We start from the raw sequence: 12,597 nt of genomic DNA on the forward strand, positions 1-12,597 counted from the left end.
TAAAGAATATCTGCTTACTATGAGAAGAAAAGACAACCAGTGAGCCATCATTCATTCCCACATAATGTCAGGTACAGTACATTGATTTTATAATAAGAAATGGCACCAAAGACATTTAAACAATACACCTTGGTCATCGGTACACTCAAGACAATCAGATGCAACAGGCTGACTATAACTGTCACCTAGCAACACTTCCACAAACAAAATATTTAAAAAATAATAATTCTGCAAACATTATCTATATGAAATCTCTTAGAGCAGGCAGCAGATTATGGCCTTGGTCTTATCACTGCTTGGAGAAGAAGTCTTTGCTTTTCTGGACGTCAGGTTTGATGGTGTCACTTCCTGGTTTCCAGCCAGCTGGGCACACTGAAAATAAAGATTTATAATGAGTCCCAGATGCTTACATGAAAGACTAAAAATGTTTAACTATTACTCATACATACAGTTTGCATAACAGGCAAACAATAGTGCAATAAGATGTGGTTTGATACTCAGAATTATTGAAATCCCCTACGGTGAGGTGATGATCATTTTGAACCTTGATCCTTAGAGCCTCACCCTTGACATCTAATTTTTTATGGCAAAGTTGTATTGAGACCAGTAGACTGTGAATTATCAACTACATGTGGTTGATAGGGAGCAAATATTCTGATATATAATGTAAGTCAGAGGTGTAAATATTTACATAATTATGGTATTTCCTGAGATCATACTAATAATCAAAAGGACACCTGCAGTAATTATTTACCTTCTCCGTGCTGGTCAGTGAACTGAAAAGCCTGAACCAGACGCAAGGTCTCCTCGACAGAACGTCCGACAGGAAGGTCGTTGATGGTGATCTGTCTCAGGATCCCCTTGTCATCAATGATGAACAGACCCCTGAAATACAAAGATGTTCTTCAAATGTCATATTATAAACATTTATTGGCTAGTGCCTAAGAGTATAACACCACCCAGTGCAATAGATCCTTTTCACATTCCACTTCACCAAAGTGTGTCATCAATGGAAATTAGACCAATTCTTATTAGCACGGCCCTGTGTTGTCAACTTACCTGTAGGCAATGCCTTCATCCTCCTTCAGAACACCGTAATCTGTGGAAATGGTGTGTCGTGTGTCTGACACTAGTGGGATCTTCATGGGGCCCAAACCACCCTGCTTACGTGGAGTGTTGGTCCTTACGAAAGCACAAACAGAAAATGTCAACATTTGATGACGCCACAGACAAACAAGCAGGTGTTAACATAATCATTTACTGATCAAATACCATGCAAAGTGGGAGAAGTGAGAGTCAACAGAGGCAGCGATGACCTCGCAGCCAATCTTCCTGAATTGGTCGGCCGCGTCGCTAAATGCGATGATCTCGGTCGGGCACACGAAGGTGAAGTCCAGTGGATAGAAGAAGAAGACAATATACTTCCCTGGATCAACATGGCAACAAAGGATTCAGGCGGCATGTGGCAACGATGGCAACATTAATATTTATGTATTTTACAGAGAAAAGCGGCATCAAAGCAATACATCTCTTGAATGAGACATTGAACGAACACTGAATGAAGCTCTACCTTTGTAGTCGGATAGTTTGAGGTCCTTGAACTGGCCATCTGGCATCACAGCTTTGGATGTGAAATCTGGAGCCATCTTACCAATTTGAGCTTTGCCTGCAGCCATCTTTCGGTAACTGGACAGTAGACAAAATTCATAAATAAACTGTGTCTATGTAACGGTATGTATGGCACAGTTTGTGCCCAAAGCCAAAGCCCCAAAAAAAACAGCACCCATCGCAAAATTATTTCTACAATAGTATATGTACTTGGGTATTCTAACACATTTATCACAGTCAATAAAAAAAACTCTTAACGAACGAGGTAAAGGGCAGCAATTAGTGAGGGGACCAATTCTCACAAGGGCTCAAATAAATGCCCGCCAGATGTCAAAACACTTGGGTCAGTTGAGTTAATTTGTATTTTTAATATAAATTGATTAATGGAGTGGGGGAAAAAATCATCCTAGGCAAACAGGTGCTGGAGCTCTCTGGGCCAGTGCCTACATAGATATAAAGTGTACTGTACATTTAGAAATTATTCATACATGTACATAATAAATGTTACTTGTCAATTTTAGAAAGTATTTTAGACAAATCAAAAATCAACCATTACATTGTTTTGTTGTTGTTTTTAGTACAGCACATATCTAATGGATGACCATTGATTTGTGCTACTTTTAACATTGAGAAACAATAAGAGGCAGTTGATCCTGTAAATACTGAAACACTTTATCACTCTCCTAAAATATTAGCGTTAAATATTTTTGTTTAAAAAAAGAAACCCTGAAAAAGTGGAAAAAAAATATTGATTAATAGTATTACAAGTAGTATATGTAGTAATAATTTAACATCAGAGGTAAAAAATTAATGATCTGCTTAACTAAGGGTGTAGCCGATTTTAGCAGATGTGGCCCAGCATCCTGAGGACAAAGTTTGGGCTTTTTTTTTTTTTTTAAATATGACTTGGCCCATTATTTAAGAGGGTACACGATTTCAATACTACTAATGAAATACATTTCCTTGTCTTGTGCTTGATTAATTAATGTATAGGAAACAGAATAAGAACGTTAATTGGTTAGATTTTGTAACAGATAGATACACTCATTTAATTCCTTATCCTTCTGTACAGTACGTTTTTGTGTAGATAAAGTTCGCTTAGCTGCAAAAGACACCGACCATGAAAATGAAACGTACACAATCGTCGGAGCAGGAATGGATTACTTTCACTTTAAATGAGGCTTTCCTAACTACTATAAAAACAAAATGAACTTGTTTCTCAAGTTGAACATGTTCTTGCCGAAAATTACTTGTTGAACCTTAAACCTCAACAAAACATCACAATACGGCAATAACTCCTAGCAATACTGTTAATATAAACTGTAACTATAGAAGATGGCGTTTGTTCGTAATATTTGCAACACATACCTTGTTGCAGCCTTGGTTTGACTTCACCGCTAGCGCGTTTTCAGGAGGAAACGTTGAGGAAGAGGCGCAAAGGGATGGAGCACTTTATATAGCAAACGACTTCCCGCGAGATTACGCCTCAGAAACGGGATCTCAGGTTATGCACTTCCCTATCCACTCCAGTTATGAGCACAGACAGCATGACTTTGCACTTTTCCAGGAATTTTTGTGCGGACCCTGAAACCACTTCAGATTAATGACAAAGGTTAGGGAGCCAAACAATTTACATACAAGACTTAAATCCAAAATTTCAATTCATGTAGTGCTCTTGATAGTCTGCTGTTCCCAATCCCACATCGCAAATAAATGTCAGATGATCGACCACGAAACAAATTGCAATACAAACACGCACACAAAAATGACATCCTGCCTTTCTAAAATGTACAACTGTGGGCATGTAACTAGGCTACTACTTCTTCTTTTTTTATCAATTGTGATAATATTTATTTATTTATTTGGGGAGGGGTCACACAGACAAACCCCATGACTGAGATTTAAAAAAAAAAAGAAGGAACAAAAATCAGCTGATTAAACCAACGAACAATGGTCTTGATTGAAGAACCCTTCAAAGAAATAGACCATTTAAAAAGGTCTTGGAGTGAACTCCGAAAGTTGTTGTCGTTTTAATGAAAATGACAGCATAAAGTATTAGAAAAATATGATAGATATGGTACTCTGAAATACATCAATTGTAGGGATTAATTCATCAGTAAATCATATTCACAAAAACTGTATCAGAGTAAAGAATGTAGCTCAATAAGGATGTAAAAAACATTTTGCTGGTGAATTTCCTTCTTGTTTCCCAGCATGGCCTATTATTGTATATTTGAAGAAACATTGACATGCATGATTTCCTGCATCACTCTGTACTTAACCTGTGCTGCATGTTCATATTTCCTGCTTGTTTGTTTCAACTGACAGTAATTTGTATACATTAAGGAAACAGCAAACAAAAGCCATGTTTAATAGTTTTAATACTAAAAGTATGTAAGGATATTATTCAGGTATATAAGGTAAACAAAATTTATCAAATCATTGTCTATATTAATTCTTTAAAAAGTTAATCATGCATTACAAACTCCTAATCCCTGACAACAATACTGACATTTTTGATAAAAAAAAAGAAGAAAAGATTTGACTATAAAATAGGGCTACTTTCAAACTCAAATACAAACGTTTTACCAAATTACTACCCTCCACCACGTCCCATCTCTCTCCTGCCACTGAGTGATGTCCTCGCATGTTGTTGCCATGGGCACCGCATCAAGGGCCAGATAAGAGGGTACACACGCAATAATAACCTCTTATGAGAGGCATCGCATTGATCAAACGCTGTTGTCATCTGCTCTTTCACAAAATGCCTGTAATTGCTACATCCGGATGTTTGAAGGGTATTCACATCCTTCATTTTGGTCCTGATGCACCCAAAAACACATTAAGATTTTTATTTTAACAGTGATAATGACAGTAATGGTAATGACAGATCCCTCAAAGTACAGGTACTATTGAATTCAGTATACACAATGATGATGATGATGACGTGAGGCAATAGGGGGGGTTTGGGTGCTGCATACAGTGTATGTGGTGACAACAGGAACTGAGCAGGTCTATATCAGTGTGACACTGATTGGATGCCAGGTCCAGACATGTATAACGAGGCAGTGAGCGGAGGGAGGGTAAAAACATGCTTTCCATCACAGCAGGATATGACAGAGCCATGCACTCCACTCTCACTCTTTACTACGCATAGACAGGTCCCATAATATGAGAAGAGGGTTTCGCACCTACTGATTTTTAATATCGTAACAGATTTTTTAAATGTGAAAGTTTTCAGACAGTTTTCTGAGGAAATAGAGAAGGGGGAAATAATCATTTTTAACACAGCCCACGCCACAGCATAATCGGTCAGGACAATCTTACAGTGATATCCAATAACAGGGCCTTGCTATTTGATCCTGAGTGGGCAAAAATGCTCAAATTCGGCTTTAATTTTAATTTTTAATATTTACTAGCTAAATTGTATTGTCTAGATTAGGGCTAAAATATAGACCAATTAAAGACGAATTCAATTTTGTCTCAACATCTAATAGACGTCCTCAGTGGAATATGGTGGCTCATAAATGATTAACAAACACACACACGCGCACGAACGCACGAACACACACATACCGCCGAGGGCAACAAGTTAAGAACACGGCAAAAAAGGTGGGGCTGCATTAATATTAAACTTTGATGCCAAGTAGGGTGCCGCAAAACATAATCCTGTGGGCCAAAAGTTTCCGTCAGGCCGTGAGTCTCAGAACCCCTGGTAGCTGGGAATATCAGGAAACGGGGTTGTAATTATAATTGTAAGTAAGTGCTTTTCATACATGGGCCAGGCCCAACACAGGAGACCTGACTCACCCTGACGATTCACCATTGATATTTAATGTCTTTGACTCATCCTATGGATTGTGTGTAAGTAATAAAATACCTGTGCCTTTAAGAATTCTCTCGCGCTGGACCCGGAAGTAGGCCCCCCAAGCGGGCAGGAATAATTGGCGCCAAATGCGAACAGACCAGATCAGTGGAGCACAGTAGCACGACACCACGACGTCACGCTAGCCAGCGACATACGTCCCCTTTCGAAGCGCGTATCCTCACAGCCGTGGTTTGTTACGCGCTCGTATCGATTTCCAAGTAAACGCCTTTTTGTTCGGCGTTAAAACATTGTTTTGTCTTTTAAGTCAACATGGAAGAAGCCAACAAGCTAATCGGTGCGGGGAAGAAGCACCTGGTGATGGGCAAAGTGGTGGAGGCGGTGAGAACTCTACAGGAGGCTTGCGGAATACTGTGAGTGAGTTTGTTCCAAGTTGAATGTTTGGATGTTTGAATGTTCGCTAGACTGTCAAGTGACGTTTTAATTTCGATAAGCATTAGTTATATTACTCACAAAAAGTAAAAGATTGACATTTTTCGTTATGAACCTAATGTAACCTCGACAGGTGAACTCAATTGACCTCTAAACTTTTGAGTATAACTGCCCAGTTGTTGAATCTTTAGTCCATTTTACACAACTTCTAGTTCTTCAACAAAGAGCTGAAAATTTTACAACTTTAGATTCGTTTAGCAATACATTGGTTCATTGAATAGTGTATTGCTTAATTCACTGGTTCTCACCCTCAGTCCTTGAGTACCCCATGTCTCCCCAGCCAACACAGCTGAGGATTCTCAGGTTTCGTGCAGAGCTTGCTGATTAGCTGATTGTTTGAAACACCTGTGTTGCTTGTGGAAGACATGGAAAACTGGCTGCATGGCGGTACTTGAGAACCGCGTCTGCGAACCACTCTTAATCTCTTACTACATTTAAAATAGGTTATTTTAATTCTTATTTTTAACCTCAACAAATGATTGAGCACAAACGTTTGCCGACCCCTATGTAAAGGCTATGTGAATACATGCAAGATGAGACTATTGAAGACTTGACTTATTGCCTTGTTTTTCCTGTGGCCATTAGTTTGGATGTTTTTGCAAGCGAGCGAGCAGTCTTTACTTTAACATCAAGATGGCCCAAAATTCCTTCTATTAATCAAATTTCTTAAACTAAAATTCTACATTGTGGAGTGCACCTGAATACAGTGGGTTTTATTTTCTTTAAAGGTGTGAAGAACTACTAAACTTTTTTTTTTTCAAATTTGTTTTCAGAGCAAAAGCATATGGAGACACTGCAGATGAGTGTGCAGAGGCATTCTTTTGGTGTGGTAAAGCGCTGTTGGATTTGGCAAGGTATGAACTCTACGTTTATCCCATTTGAGCAGTTTCATTTAAAAAAAAAAAAAATAGGTAATAAAAAATCTCACTAATAAAAATGGCATAGCTGATTATCTGTGTTTTTACGCAGGATGGAGAACTCTGTACTCGGTAATGCTTTGGAAGGCGTCCCAGAGGGCGACGAAGATGAGAAACCGAAAGATTCCAACGTGGAGTGCGCCGAAAATGTTGATGGTGAGGGAATAATGTGAAAAATAAAATTCACTACTCGCCATGTTAGGAAAATTGAGCTTTGGATGGGGCGGCGGATTTTACGGTTGACCTGAAATGCACTATAACCGTGGCGCTTTAACTCATTCACTGCCATTGACGGCTATTGACGTCAAAAATTCATTTGAACTATTTCTATTAGTTTCACATTTTTTCCACTTTTGTTAACAAAAGTATTAAAACCTAGATTTTTTTTTGTACATTTAGAACATGATTAATCGTGAGTTAACTATTAAACTCATGCGATTAATTACAATTTAATCGCCTGACGTGATGTATAAAAAGAAAATATAAAAATTAGTAGCGATTACATTATTATTATTTTTTTTTAAATCGTAATTAATTGCATGACTTAACGAGTTACCTGACGATTAATCACAAATTTTATATCTGTTCTAAATGTACAATAACAAAAATAGGTTTTCATACACTTGGTAACAAAAGTGGAAAAAATGTTAAACTAATAGAAATAGTTAAATTGAATATTTGACGTCTATAACCGTCAATGGCAGTGAATGAGTTAATGTGAAACTACTGATATCCTAAATATGGACATTTTTATTGAAAAGTTCAGGGAAGGTCAAATTAAGTCCACTTTTGAAAATTCGCCTAAAAGGACCTGTACTGTAAATTGGGAGAGGGGGAAAAGAATAAATGAGATTTTTTGTGTGTCCTCTTGACATAATAGAAAAGACCAGAGATGAATTGAGGGTTCAAGTTTATGACGCCATGGCGGAGAAACCTGAAGATGCACCAAAGAAAGAGGAAGGGGACAAAAAGTGTGAAGGCGAATTGGAGGAAAGTGTCGCTGACAAAAAGGAAGCTGAAGACAAGACTGAAGAAGTGGCAGACAAGCAGGAGGAAACGGCAGAAGAAGCTGCCGATAAAATGGAAGCTGCTGCAATGGCAGCCGACAAAATGGAAGAGGGGGAAGCAGACAAGGAAGAAGATCCAACTGACGAGAAGAAAGAAGAACCAGCGGACAAAATGGAAGATGGAGAAACGGGAAAGAAGGTTGAAGAGCCGTCAGAGAAAATGGATGACGGTGCAGCAGACAAAAAGGAAGAAGCGTCAGACAAAATGGCTGACAAGAAGGCAGAAGAACCAGCTGAGAAGATGGAAGAAGAACCAGCTGTTGAGGAGGAGGAGGAGGAGGAGGAGGAGGAGGAGGAGGGGGAAGAACCAGCAGAAGGCGCTGAAGGCGAGTCGACCTCCTTGACTGGTTGCAATTCCGTGTCCTGAAGTCTTTTTAACTCATTTGTTGTTTTTGATGAAGATGAGGAGGAGCAAGACGACGACGACGACGACACTGGAGAAAAGGTAGCAAAACATGCAAAAGAGGAGCACGTGCAAGGTTGAACGTGAATGCTTTTGCAGGAGAGTGATGAGGAGGTGGGAAATCTTCAGCTGGCCTGGGAGATGCTGGAAGTAGCCAAGGTAATCTATAAAAGGTCAGTGACGTTTTGATTTCATTTGGACTTTAAAAGAAAAAAATCATTTAGTTTTTAGGTCTGTTTTTGGAAAATTCTATATATTCTAAACATATTTTTTACATTACTTTTAGTATTAGTTTAATATTTTTGATATGGCATATTCATGGAGAGCAAGATGGAGTTTCTTTTGTTGTCTTGAACCTAGAAAGAAGTCCAAGGAGGAGCAGCTCATGGCAGCTCAGGCCCATTTAAAGCTCGGTGAAGTTTCTGCCGAGTCGGGTAGGTTGAAGAGGCGCAACGCCACCTTGCCCCGCATGCTTCTAACCTTCCTGAGAATCCAACGCTCGCTTGCCGCTGCCCCGCAGGGAACTACACCCAAGCGTTGGAGGACTTCCAGGAGTGTCTTTCTCTACAGCTGAAACACTTGGACGCCGACAGCCGACTTGTTGCGGAGACGCACTACCAGCTGGGTCTGACCTTCAGCTTGAACCAGCAGTGCAAGGAGGCCATCGACCAGCTGAAGCGCTCCATTGCTGTCATAGAGAAGAGGCTGGGTGAGAGCGAAGGCCAGCAGTCATTTTATTTATTTTTTATTTATTTATTTTTTTTCTTCTCATTTGTAATATTTTTTTAGTTTATTCTTCTGAATAAATTAGTTTAATGGGTTTTTTTTCTGTTTCAGGAATATTTTTTCAGTTTTTCTGAATATTATTAATTTATTTAAATTTGTTTGCTCTTTTTTGGACTTTTTTTGGGGGGGGATTATATATATATATATTTAATGACAAAAGAAAAACATTCCTGAAAACAAAATAATAAAGTCTTTATTTTAAGTGCTTCCGTACTTTTAAAGGGTATTAACTTTTATTGGTGATCCACTTGATTATCAATTTAATGGGTGAAAATATTTTTTCCTTTGCAGTTTTTAATTCAAAATGAAGTTTAATCCACATCCTGATCCAGATTTCAATTTCAGCAGTTGTTTAAATGTAACATAAAATCAAATTTGACATTTTCAGAGGCCTCTATCAGGTTGTAATTTGTTTTAATTTTTTTTTTAATTATGTAGGATCACATTGCACATTTCTCCTATGAAGATTTTTTTTTTTTTTTAAATCGGGTTGACTTTTCTCATTTTATTAGATATTTTTTTTTAATCATGCAGCTGACATTTTAAGCTTTTAGAGCGGTCAAAATTAATCGACTACTAATCGATTTTGAAATTAATCATTTTAATAATCGATTAATCATTTACAGCCATGGTTTAACTTAAATTGTCCACATATCATCTGATTTCAGCCTCAACAATAATCACTCTCAGGCGACTTATAATTAAATTAGTATTAGAATGTCAACATTTATTTATTAACTTAACATGATCTAGGTTTCTTTTCTACTAAACATTCTATATTTTGTTTAAAGTCACTTTAGAGTTGCAATTTTAAAACCATGATACCGCGATATTTTTTTCTCTCAGTTATAACATCAGAATTGAACACCGCCCCATGCACATTTATTGATCCGCAGTGGTGTTTGCCATTCATTTCCTTGACTATTTATTTGAACTCAACCTTGCTACTTTTGTGTTTTTTTTACGGCTGAAGTCCATTTATCATGGCACGATTTGAGCGTTTCTGTTTTGGCAGGAAACCTGACGGAGCTGATCTCAAAGGCTTCCGGCCCTGAGGAGTTTCCTGACGAGAGGCGGGAGATGGAGGAGCTGAAGGCTCTGCTGCCAGAAATCCAGGAAAAGGTGGAGGATGCCGCCGATGGCCTGAAAGCTCCAAACGGCGAGGCCGTGAAAGCTGTGCTGGTGAGTCGTCACGTAATCCGGTCGCTACAAAGGTTTGACTACGAGTTTATGTGTTTTGCTCGTCAGGATGGCGCCTCCGCTTCGTCCGCATCCCCCGTTGGACAGAGTGGTGACGCACCAACCGCTTCTCCAGTGAGTCCCAAAGCTCAGTTTGACAGATTTAGGACTCCTGCAGGTGTCCTAAATAAACATCTAAAGAAGTGTTTTACTCTTTTTATATCGGATGATATTCGCAACACTCATTTTCACTTTTATTTGCGCATACCGGTAGTTGTTAATGATGGCTACGCCCCCTGGTGGCGAATGCACGCATGCTTGCGTAAAATGAATTGAAGTGCTCATTGTTGTTCCTCCTCCCCGATTCAGCCAAACGACTCGACAACCACTAAATTCAGTTCTTCCAACGGGTCCGCTGCCAATGCCCCGGTTTCTGACATCAGCCACTTGGTCAGAAAGAAGGTGGGGGTCGTGATTGATCCCGAACGGAGCGGCACTCGTGTCTCGGTCTAAACCAGATGTTTTGTGTTTCAGAGGAAGCCGGAGGAGAGTCCTGTGGAAGAGAATGTAGTCAAGAAGTTGAGGCAGGATGATGCTCAGGAGACTCATGGTGTGCAAAAGGCCAACGGTGACACTGAAGCACACTAAGCAACATGGAGGTTTTTGAGGTGAGGACTGGTTTTAACTCCTGAAACGGTCTTGAAGTAATTTTGCTTGGTGATGAGCTTTTGTTCTTTTCTTACGGTTTGTTAAAGGGGCCTCTTCGTTCTCACCTGACCTCAACAAGGACACGTCATTGCTTCCAAGATCGTGTTTGCGTCTGTTCGTTCTTGTTCCGATTTTGTACAGTTGAATAAAAAATGTCGTTTTTGTACATCTTTGAAGTTGTGGTGAAACGATGCCAACATCGATAGGTCTTAACATTGCTGGATTTGTTACGCTCGTATGGTTTCTGATGTACTGGCTAAATTTGTGCCATCCTGGCTTCCACTTGATTGCACCCGATTGGTTGCTTTGGTTCCTTTTAAATAAGCAAGCAGCGATGTTGGCATTGATCCACCCTGCACTATTGCACTGCTGTTCCTGATATTGTAATTCCTTGTTTTGCCTAATAAAAAGACTTCAAATGTGACATCCATTTTCCATGCTGTTTATCCTCCATTAAATGGACCGTTATACAGTATATCACCATCTAGTGGTGATCTAATCATATTTTTTTAAACATTGATTTCTGTAACGTGCAAAAAAAAAGATCTTACATCAAGGTACATATAATATAATCGTAGATCTAGTAATTGCTAATTATACGACATAGGTCGCACCGCGCCTTACAGGAGGTTTGACATGGCTGCTTACCTTCCGCTGCTGGGGACTGCAGGTGGCTCATCACTGAGGCCCCGTCCACACGAAAGCCAGTTTCAATGTATCTTCACAAGTTTCTTACCGTTTAGGCCGTTTGTCCACACGATGGCGCGGTTTCGGAGCTTGACACCGATAAATTTTGAAACCGAGCTCCAGAGAGGAAAGATTTCAAACCACGGCCCGTACGCGTCCGTCAGACTGCACCTGTTTTCATTTTTAGACAAAATATACTCTCAGGGTACTTTTTCCCAAAACAAAATCTAGAGTGGCCGTGAGTGATGATGCGAACAGAGTCAGTGGTGTGTGTGTGGGTGTGTGCGCTCCCCCGAAGCAGCGTACTCTCCCACGAAGAGAATGTGTGTGCGTAAACACTGAGAGGGAATTTTAGACCAAACAAGGTGTACTAGGTTAAGGTCAAATTATACTGAGTTCAACACTATTTTACCTACTTCACATCTATAAAGTATTTCAACATGGTTAATATATGAAATAAAGAATTAAAAATGTTAATGTCTAACACTGCGCTACACTCCAGACTTGGCATATACATTACTGCCGTTAAACGTCCTCAGCGTCTTCTTTTGGACACACGCAAGTCTTGAAATGCTTCTGTGTGTACGAGATTTGTTTGAGGAATGAAGCCGGCTTAGCTTCCGTCTGAACGGGGCCCAAGTCCTGTGGTTCGCGCTCCCGCTAGCTACTTTTGTTAGCTGCTGTAGCTAGCTGCTCCAGCAAGTTGTTGCTCCCCGCACGCCGCTCCCGCTCATTTCAAATAATTGGTAGTTATAATTGGCGGTCCCTTCTCAAGGTTTCTCATTTTTCCCGTTTAAAAAAAAAAATTTTTCTTGCCCTCTTGGGGTTTGATCAGGGGATGTCGTTAATATTTGTCAACTGTAGGCATGTGAGGCCCTTTTGAGACTTGTGTGATTAAGTCAAATAAACTTGACTTGGTAGCTT

General features: G+C 39.6%; 2 protein-coding genes across 3 annotated transcripts; one reads left to right on the forward strand and one right to left on the reverse strand.

Moving 5' to 3' along the window:
• Positions 1 to 50: 50 nt before the first annotated feature.
• prdx1 (peroxiredoxin 1) lies at positions 51 to 3,111 on the reverse strand. Its single transcript, XM_077556565.1, has 6 exons — positions 2,977 to 3,111; positions 1,571 to 1,686; positions 1,273 to 1,426; positions 1,060 to 1,182; positions 755 to 885; positions 51 to 372 (listed from the first exon to the last, which is right to left on the reverse strand). The coding sequence occupies exons 2-6, from the start codon at positions 1,674 to 1,676 to the stop codon at positions 290 to 292; spliced, it is 597 nt and encodes a 198-aa protein (XP_077412691.1). The 5' UTR covers positions 1,677 to 1,686; positions 2,977 to 3,111; the 3' UTR covers positions 51 to 289.
• Positions 3,112 to 5,501: 2,390 nt separating this feature from the next.
• Positions 5,502 to 11,410, forward strand: LOC144043216 (histone-binding protein N1/N2-like). Of its 2 annotated transcripts, XM_077556559.1 has the most exons (14): positions 5,502 to 5,665; positions 5,742 to 5,847; positions 6,700 to 6,780; positions 6,896 to 6,999; positions 7,724 to 8,236; positions 8,312 to 8,355; positions 8,413 to 8,486; positions 8,674 to 8,747; positions 8,834 to 9,022; positions 10,115 to 10,281; positions 10,348 to 10,413; positions 10,648 to 10,740; positions 10,813 to 10,946; positions 11,034 to 11,410. In XM_077556559.1, the coding sequence occupies exons 2-13, from the start codon at positions 5,747 to 5,749 to the stop codon at positions 10,924 to 10,926; spliced, it is 1,620 nt and encodes a 539-aa protein (XP_077412685.1). In that variant the 5' UTR covers positions 5,502 to 5,665; positions 5,742 to 5,746; the 3' UTR covers positions 10,927 to 10,946; positions 11,034 to 11,410. The 2 variants fall into 2 exon arrangements, with proteins under 2 accessions (XP_077412685.1, XP_077412687.1); XM_077556561.1 differs by lacking the exon at positions 5,502 to 5,665 and having other exon boundaries at positions 5,672 to 5,847.
• The last annotated feature ends 1,187 nt before the right edge of the window (positions 11,411 to 12,597 follow it).

The sequence above is a fragment of the Vanacampus margaritifer genome, chromosome 2 (assembly GCF_051991255.1).
Source record: "Vanacampus margaritifer isolate UIUO_Vmar chromosome 2, RoL_Vmar_1.0, whole genome shotgun sequence".
Taxonomy (NCBI): Eukaryota; Metazoa; Chordata; class Actinopteri; order Syngnathiformes; family Syngnathidae; genus Vanacampus; species Vanacampus margaritifer.

Excerpts from the sequence above, each read along its gene's own strand:
- prdx1 (XM_077556565.1), bottom strand. The coding sequence starts at position 1,676 with ATGGCTGCAGGCAAAGCTCAAATTGGTAAGATGGCTCCAGATTTCACA. Across the intron at positions 1,183-1,272 it reads CACTTCTCCCACTTTGCATG|GACCAACACTCCACGTAAGC; the intron begins GTATTTGATCAG and ends TGCTTTCGTAAG. Across the intron at positions 886-1,059 it reads GATGAAGGCATTGCCTACAG|GGGTCTGTTCATCATTGATG; the intron begins GTAAGTTGACAA and ends TTTGTATTTCAG.
- LOC144043216 (XM_077556559.1), top strand. The coding sequence starts at position 5,747 with ATGGAAGAAGCCAACAAGCTAATCGGTGCGGGGAAGAAGCACCTGGTG. Across the intron at positions 7,000-7,723 it reads GTGCGCCGAAAATGTTGATG|AAAAGACCAGAGATGAATTG; the intron begins GTGAGGGAATAA and ends TTGACATAATAG. Across the intron at positions 10,414-10,647 it reads ACGCACCAACCGCTTCTCCA|CCAAACGACTCGACAACCAC; the intron begins GTGAGTCCCAAA and ends TCCCCGATTCAG.